At 56.2% G+C, this 8,824-nt stretch overlaps 1 protein-coding gene across 1 annotated transcript in view; it reads left to right on the top strand.

Moving 5' to 3' along the window:
* The first annotated feature begins 1,924 nt into the window (after positions 1-1,924).
* SH3RF3 (SH3 domain containing ring finger 3) overlaps positions 1,925-8,824 on the top strand; it is a 158,000-nt gene continuing 151,100 nt past the window's right edge. Inside the window, exon 1 of the mRNA XM_020902443.2 lies at positions 1,925-3,563. Coding sequence (XP_020758102.2) covers positions 3,042-3,563 — 522 coding nt within the window. The 5' untranslated portion in view covers positions 1,925-3,041. The remainder of the gene's footprint in view (positions 3,564-8,824) is intronic.

Genomic DNA, 8,824 nt, shown 5'->3' with positions numbered 1-8,824 from the left:
CATGGAGAGCCCAGGCAACCTGCATGGAATGTGATCTGGCTGTGGAGGCGGGGGCACCACACTTCCCAGGCTTCCTGGGGTCAGCCCGGCTCACATCTGCGTCCCCAGCCCTGCTCACTGGCAGGGGCCCACCCTCCTCAGGCCCCTCTGCTCTCTCCCTGCCCCTCCATGGCCCTGTCTCAGGGCTCCCAGGCATTGCTTCTGCCCGCTGCCCATGGCACTGGGTGCCCATGGCTCTGCTCTCCCTCGCCACCCACTGCCTGGGGCTCCTGGCTGCCTACAACCTGATAAACCTCAGTGCTTGCCTTGTTCATGAGCTTGAGGAGCTGGGCACATATGAAACTGACTCTGGATTTCCCCCCTTTGGATGCAGGTTCTGACTCTTCCACTGAGCATCTGTGTGACCTTCGGTGACTCACTTGTCCTCTCTGTGCCCAGGTTTCCTCCCCTGCAAAGTAGAGGCCTCCTGTTAACTCACCTTGTGGGGTGTGTGGAGGCTGTTCCTGTATTTCCAACTGCTTCCGCTCATCCTCCTTGCAGGCCACAGTCCTCAGCCCCAGAGACCCTGTTGAGGCTTTTTTTATTTTTACAGTGTGATGAAATATACCAGCTCACCCATTTAAGGTGTTCAGTGGCAGTAAGTACATGTCTGCTGTCATCACGCTCTCTCTCCTGAGTCAGATTCCTCCTTGTCCCAAAAGACCACATTGAGGGCTGCCCACCCAAGCCTTCCCAAGACCCATGCATCCTCAAGCTGGCTGGTCACCAAGCCTGACTTCCTCCTGCTCCACCATCAGCCTGTGCTGTACTCACACACCCATTGTTCCCTGTTCTCCTGCCAATCAGGTGTCTTCTTTGCTCCTTACAGTGTAGCTTTGACCTGCCTGGGAGTCCTTTCGCCTCCTTCATGAGACTGAACGCCTCCTCCTTGAAGCCCTCCAGGCTGCCATTCATGGCGACATTTCCTTGCTGACAGCATGTTCTGAGGATGTGCTGTGAACTTTCTTTTGCTGACTCTCTGGGGCCAGGGCTGTGCCTTACATGGTGAATGGGTGCTCAGGTACATGGATAATAGACTGAGTGTATGACTCAGGATTGGCTGTCCAGTTGGTGCTAGTGGTAAAGAACCTACTTCACACTGTAGGATATATAAGAGATGCTGATCCGATCCTTGGGTCGAGAGAATCTCCAGGAGAAGGGAATGGCAACCAGTATTCTTGCCTGGAGAATCCCATGGACAGAGGAGCCTGGTGGGCTACATACAGTTCATGGGGTCACAAAGCATCAGAGGCGACTGAAGCGACTTAGCATGCATGAATACATACGAATCTGGACACCCCGAACTAAGATGCTAAGATGTGCATTCAAATCAACACTAGGCAATGACTTGGAGACCATTTTTCCATTAAGTCCACAAATGTTTATTGAACACCGACTATGTGCCAGGTATTTCCCTAGGCACTGGGGATATTCCAGTGTAAAAATACATGGCTTGTCGGGAGCTTCTATCACAGTGGACTGAGATCTCTTCTATGCATTCGGTTTTGGAGACACAAAGATTTAAAAAATCCAGATGCAATGATTTCATAAGCATAAGCTTCATTTTCCTTGCAAGCAAAAATGAGGTTAAAATAGTTATCTCATAGGGCCGTTTAGAGGATCAAATAAAAAGATGAACGTTTTTGGCACTGACGCCACAACAGATACTATTTTCTCCCTGAAAAGTCAAAAAAGCCACACTTAGCTTCACAAACCCCAAGACAGCCCGACCGGCAGTCAGGCCCTGGCGCCTTTCTTCGGTAGCCCAGTCCTGGGCTGTGCAGGGTCCGCGGGCCAACCCTGGACCAGGCAGTGCCAGCCCCGGCGGGGCCCAGAGCGGCCACGAGGGGGCAGCGCTCGGCAGGGAATCCGCGCCACCGGCCGCGGCCCCGCGGCCCCCGGGCCTCCGTGCGCTCTTGCGTCGCTGTGACGCGCCCGAAGGCGGGCGCCGGGAAGGAGACCGCGGCTCCCCTCGTCTGCGCCTCTGAAGAAGGGATCGAGCGCGTCCCCAGGGCTGCCCGTGCCAGACTGGGGTCCGGCGGGCAGCGGGGAAGCCTCAGACCCGCGTCGCGCGGAGGACCCCAGCGCCCTCCCCCCTCCGCCTCGCCCGGCGCCCCGCGCGCCCACCCGGTGGGGCTGTCACTTCCGCGCGCCGCCGGGCAGGGGACCGGCCGTCGTCGAGGAGGATGCCCGGGTGCTGGCTGCGTCCCCAGGCTGCTGGCCGGCGCTGCCCAAGGAGGCGGTCGGGATAGCGCCGCCCAAACTTTCCTTCGCTGCAGCGTCAGGCGGAAACATCCCGCTCCGAGGCTCACGGAGAGCGCAGGAGGCTCAGTCGCCAGAGGGGACAGGCCCGGGCCTGCGCTGGGGAGCGCCCCGGAGTTCCTGGGGGCGCTGAAGGTGCCTTAAGAGCAGGACTGGTGTCCAGCCTGCGCCAGGCGGGGCAGGTCCAGGGCGCGGCTGCCCCTTCCCGGCGCCCCCGCAGTGACCGTGACCTCCGCGCGCTCCCCGCGCACGTGCTCGCGGCCGAGGACGAGGAGGGGTCTGGCTGCACCCGCTGGGCAGCGGCTCGCGGGCAGGCCCAGGGCGCACCGAGGCAGTGCGGGGGAGCGCGCACGCCGCGCCCCCGCCTCTCCCGGGATCGGACTGGCGGCTGAGAGCTCAGAGCCGCCGGGTGTCTTGCCCGCCCGGCGGCGCCGCTGGAACCCGTGCCGGCCGGACTCGCAGAAGAGGGACAGGTGTAGCCCGCATCTGCGGGCGCTGAGCTCCGAAGCACTGGGTGGGCTTGGCGGTCCGGAGGGGTCTTGCGGGACTCGGAGCTCCGGTCCCTGCCGCGCAGGCCGATTGGTACCCCTTGGCGCTGCCAGCCTCAGGGAAGGAAGTCACCGTGTAGCCCGGTCCCCCAGCGGCCGTCCAGGCGCGACCCTGGCGCCCATTGCCTGCGGCAGCGCCCGCAACGGCCCCGGGACCTAAAGGTGCGCGCCGTCGCCGCCGGCGCCGCCCCCATGCTGCTCGGAGCGCCCAGGCTGTGCGCATCCCGGGCGGCCGCCGCGGCGCAGAGAGAAAACGACGGCGACAGGCTGGGCGGGGACATGGATGAGTCGTCGCTGCTGGACCTGCTGGAGTGCTCCGTGTGCCTGGAACGCTTGGACACGACGGCCAAGGTGCTGCCCTGCCAACACACCTTCTGCCGCCGCTGCCTGGAGAGCATCGTGAGCTCGCGTCGCGAGCTGCGCTGCCCCGAGTGCCGCATCCTGGTGGGCTGCGGCGTGGACGAGCTGCCCGCCAACATCCTGCTGGTGCGCCTGCTGGACGGCATCCGCCAGCGGCCCCGCGCCGGAGCCAGCCCCGGCAGCAGTCCGCCCGCGCGTCCTGGCCCGGGCCCCAGCCCCGCTCCGGGGGCGGCCTCGGTGCTCGCGGGTGGCGGGGGTAGCTCTCCTGGCTCCCCAGTCCTCCTCCCCGCGGCGACCGGCGCCACCTCCAGCCTGCGCGAGCTGGCGACCAGCAGGAGCACGCCCCCAGCAAAGGTGGGTGTGCGCTTCTCCGAGTTGTGAGTGTGTTGGGGGCGGGGGCAGTGCGGAGGTGCAGGGGACCAGAGCTGTTCCACAATGGCCTTCACCTTGTGCTTCTTTCTCGACTGGCTTCCCTCCATCGACTCCGTGGGTGTAACCCTCCGAGTCCCACTTGCCAACTCTGGGGCATCACTGTGCTTCCGTCCCACCCCCTTCCAACTTCTCCTTGTGAGCTGACGTCTATTTTCCTCTCTGGAATCCCTCTGCCACCTGCACTTATTATGTGGCCTGTGTGTGCGTGTCAGCGCCCCCCCCCCCCCCCCCCCGACTTGATGTGGCCAGGACTCCCTGTCCCCTGTCCCCATCCAGTCCCCCGCTGCACTGGACCTGTTTCTCCACCTGTAACTTTGCTGGGCCATCGGTCTCTCTGGACATAGTCTTCTCCTGGACCCCAGGCTAACCGTCTGTACACCCTTGCCCACCTGGACTGAAGTTAGCGCCTGCTGATTTCCCAGGTCCTGGCTGCTGGGAGGGGGAAGGGGAAAGGGGGACCTCCTGCCTGGTATCTGGGAAGGGAGAGTCTGGCAGAGGCCAGTGCGCCTGGGTTATGAGAACACACACTGCAAACCCGTTTAGCAGGAGGGAAGAAGTCAACCTGGAGCCGAGGAATGTCTGCCTCAGCCCTTGGTGGACCAGGCCAGTCTGGCAGCCCTGGTCCTGTCCTGGGATCTCAGGCCTTCTGTGTTCCCACTGGGTTGTTATTTGAGGGTTTTTCTCCTTTTGCCTTTGGCGTAGCTCTGTTGTGCAGCATGGACTGCTTCTGTTTCAGAGACCGTATCTGGAGGGTTCCGGCGGTTTTGTTTCAAGAGCTACTCACAGAGTGTGTCATTTCACACCTGGGCCACCTTGGGCTCTGTGGCTGGGGGAAGCCAGCCCGTGGGATGCTGGTTTAAGTGAGAGATGAGGAAGTACTTGTGTTTCGTGTTTTGTTTAAATGTGGAAAAGCTTAAAAAGATTGTTGATCTGTTGCAAATATTCACTTTAGAAAGCACAGCCATACCCCTCTGCTTTTGACCTTTTAAAGGTCTGGTGGTGCAGAAGCCATTTAATGAATCCTTCTTATATCTGAAGTACTGCAGTGAGGGAAGGTCTCCACCGAATTGCTCAGTGCTGCAGTGCCTCTGAGGTTAGGAACTTAAGCCCTTGGGTAGTTAAGCTTTGGAGTTAAAAGTCAGACTTTGCCAAACTGGGTTTTTCCTATGAATCAGGGGGAACGACCATTCTCAAGTCAAAAATAGTCAAGGAATATTTATAAATAGGATCACTGCTGAAGGGGAATTGATGATATTAATTGCATGCATGCTCAGTTGATTCAGTCCTGTCTGACTCTTTGCAACCCCATGGACTGTAGCCCACCAGGCTCCTCTGTCCATGGGATTCTCCAGGCAAGAATACTGGAGTGGGTTGCCATACCCTTCTCAAGGGGATCTTTCGGACCCAGGGATGGAACTGGCATCTCCTGTGTCTCCTGCATTGCAGGCAGATTCTTTACTGCTGAGCCACCAGGGAAGCCCGATTGTGTTAATTAATTTGGTTTTTAATTGTGATTGAATCCAGTATAAGTGATCTTGTTACAGATTTTCAAACTTTTCTTTCCTGCCTTGCTGTTATTGTCTAAGGTATTATAACTGAAGGGCCCCCCCCCCTTTTTTTTACGAAACAAGTGGGTTACCTCCTCTGGCTCAGAGAATTAAATGATTTTTGAATGATGCTTCTATTGAGGACGTTTTGTGAATGGAATCTGATCAGGAGGGTGGGAGGCCTTGAGGCAGCTCCTGGAATCCATGGCATTTGCAGCACTTAAAGACATTTGTGAAAGGGCTGAACTTATAATTTTTAGTGATGACACTTAGTTCCAGAGAATTAATTTTTTGTCTTCTGGAGTTGGGGATGATTAACTGACTTTCTTTCTGGACACCTGCAGAAAACAGATTCTGTCCAGGTCTGTCTGAACCCGGCAGACTCTGGAACACATTTCCTTTTTTCATTTTCCTGTTTTACCTAAGTGTGAGCTCAGTCCTTTCTTTCAGGCCCCCCTCACCAAGACTAAGCTTGTGTCTTAGGAAGGGTCCGAATTAAAGCTGATATTACATTTGATCATTTTCAGAGAGGAAAGAAAGAGTAGCGTCCATGTGGACTGTAGTATCATCTAGCATTTTAGCCACTGGTTTTCAATAATTGCCGGGTGTCTTCTTGGGCAACCAGATGTCCTGCATAGAGGACTGTTAGCAGCCCTGTGAGTGTGGCAGGCAAACCTTAAGCTGAGCCTTACTTCCAGGTAGGTACTTGACTGTCCACTGGAATAAATCTGGATCCGGGTGTTGCCATGTGCTGTTTCATAGATGGGCACTTGGTACTATGTATGCCTTAGTAGTAGGTGACTAAAAAAAGACAGTCCCATTTCCCAGCAAGAAGCTGGGAACCTTCCTTTGGGTCAGTGGGGAAGTGTGGATGTTTTATTAGGTGGGTAGATTAGCAGGTATCTGCTTAGATGTCTGTTAATTTAGTGACAGGTAGATGCTGGAATGGACTTAACTCCACTCGGTTCTGGGAGCACTTTCCACACCCTCACTTGCATCTTTCACTGGAGGTGCTCAGACCCTCCAGCCTGGTGGGCGGGGCTCTGCGTACACCTGTGTCGCCTGGGACAAGGTGTTAGAAATGAGTTAAATCTGCTGCCCTGGAGCTCTTACACTGTGGTTTTGGTGCCCACCGCCCAAGGCTGGCAGATGCCACCATCCTGTGTGGCTATCAGAGTTGCCTTAGCCCGTGGGATGTGCTGCCACAGCAATTGCTGAGTTTTTCAGCCTAAGCTTTTTTTTTTTTTTTCTGTTTTACAGTTTTGCAAGGTGACCCCTCAAAACACCCTAACTACACTGATGGAGGTTTTTAGGGCCACTGGTCTTTCTGAGAGGGTTTTGTGGTTCCCAGTTGAGTAATTCAGAGAGTACTTTTTAATGTGAATCAGTAGGGCACAGATAGCAGGAACTGCAGTCTTTTTGTGAGTGATTTTTTGGGAAAATCCCTTGCTTGTATTTGGCATACACCTGCACTGTGCAGGCACCATCCTGGGTGACCAGGTAGGCGTGTCCCCGATGGAGCTGACGTTAGGGCCTGGAGCCATTCTACTCTCAGGAGGTTCCTGGAGGCGCCAGGCAGGTTTTGGCCAGAACTTTGTGGTGGTTAAAGGAAGGACATTATCACAGTTAAAGGCCTATGGAGGGTTTGGCTAAGGCTCTTGCTGATGGAAAACATAGTGCTAGAGTCTGATTAGTTTGCCCACAGGTACCTGGGGCTGTTTAAGCTGAAAACCTGTGTATCTCTTGGCCAGCAGTATCTCCAGATGCAGTCCGGGTAATGGGAGTGACCCAGTAATGGGAGCAGCGAAATGAACCACACCAATGATGTCTATTTGCTATTTTATCTTATAAACACATACAATAATTCACCACATTTTGGATGCAGAATCAGAGTGTTCTCTGGGTTCTAACTTGCCTTTCTAGTTTAAGCCACAGTCAGTTTGTGGTGTCCTATTTGTTTCTTTCAAATGGACTGAGGACTAAGAGACTCAAAATAATCTGAGTGGAGCACCTCCAAGATTTGAAATAATTCCCCCTGAATGTGTTCTGTTTTTGTTCCTGCCAAGTGACAGTTTTAAAGCCATCTCTCTTTGGTAAGTCTTTCCTAAGTCATCACCTTGGTTTTCTAAGAAGTTACTTTTTCTGCACTTAGATTCCTTTGGTTTACATACTATTTAATTAGAGTTGTATCTGTATGTAAGTATATAAGCACGCTTGCATAAACATGCTTGAGAATCCAGACAGCGGACTCCCGGTGAGCACCAGCCTGCCTCGCAGGAGTGTTGACCTGGACAGTGGCCAGTCAGGTGCAGCCCTCTGTGGGGTGCACACCTTGGCCGTCCTGTGGAGGGTTAGGGCTAGGACATGACTGTGTCCTGAGGGTGGGAGGCTGTGGCTTGGTGTCACAGGGGCTCCAGAGAAGGGACCTGGAGGTTATGAAAGCCAAGCTGCTCCCAGGACAGCAGGCAGTGGTGACACAGCGGTCACTGTGTCTCCAGGTCAGACGCCAGCCTTTGTGATGGAGGAGCCGTGCCAAGTCCTTCGGGACGTGTTTTTAGAAGGGCCCTGGGTGCAGAACCAGCTCCTCTGGGACACGTGGCCATTATTGAGCGCTTGCTGTGTGCGGGTGGGCCAGACGGTATAAGTGCGTCTCCTTGTTTTCCAACCTCAGTTCAGTGAGGCTGCTTCTTAGCAGATGGAAAGTGACCTTGGAGGTGAACTCTGGACACACCAGCCTACTGGCTTCCGGATTAGATACCTCTCGCTATCACAGACCTAATCAGTTAGAGACCCTGGTCCCAAACCAGGAGGCTGGGTCCTGAGGTCACTCTGCCCACAGCTGCAGGTGTTTGGGCCCTGTGGGCGGGCCTGTGCAGAGTGAGGTGCTGGTGGGGGTCCGGGTGGGAGAGCATCACGTTGGCCGTAGCTCTGGGGACAGGTTGCCGGCAGCTCTAAGTGTGGAGGCCTGGGCACCTGGGGTCTGTCCAGGGCTCCGTTCTGTCCTCAGGGAGGCATCCTCGTCCGTCCTGTTCTGTCACCGTCCTGGGATGACAGCAGGGGTCTCAAAGCAGACGCAGGGGCCTCGTGACGCTGTGAGAGGTCAGGCGTTCACTGTTGAGGTCGGGGAGCAGACCCAACTCGGCCGCCCTGCACCATAACCGCCCCCCCACACCACACAACCCCGCACCCCATCCCTGAGGACTGGAGCCCAGCTCCTTGGGGTTTGGGACCCAGGCACACCTCCCCCTGGGCCGCGCCCCACCACCCACCTCAGGTGTTGGCGGGTCTCTGGGCTCCGGAGGGCCATGTGAGGAGGGTGCGTGGGGACTTGATGGACAACCAGGACTAGCAGTGAGGATGGATGTGTTCATCCCTGGGTTCAGATGGCTTGGCTCTTCTGGGCCCTCTCATTAGTGGGGGAGAGAGCCTGTCTGCATTAGTGGGTGAAGGAGGTGATGCAGGTGGGGACCAGCACTTCCCGGGGGCTGTCGGCTGGGTACCATCACCCACACACATCTGGAAACCTCGAGTCACCCCTGAGGTGTGCTCCCCGGGCCCACCTGACTGCTAGTGGAGTCAGAATATGGTGTCCTAAGTTATGTGTGTGTATGTGTGTGTGTGTGTGTGTGTGTGTGT

This window comes from Odocoileus virginianus, chromosome 2, assembly GCF_023699985.2.
Source record: "Odocoileus virginianus isolate 20LAN1187 ecotype Illinois chromosome 2, Ovbor_1.2, whole genome shotgun sequence".
NCBI lineage: Eukaryota > Metazoa > Chordata > Mammalia > Artiodactyla > Cervidae > Odocoileus > Odocoileus virginianus.
Note: the sequence above shows the minus strand (reverse complement) of the source record. Positions and strands in the feature narration are given on the sequence as shown.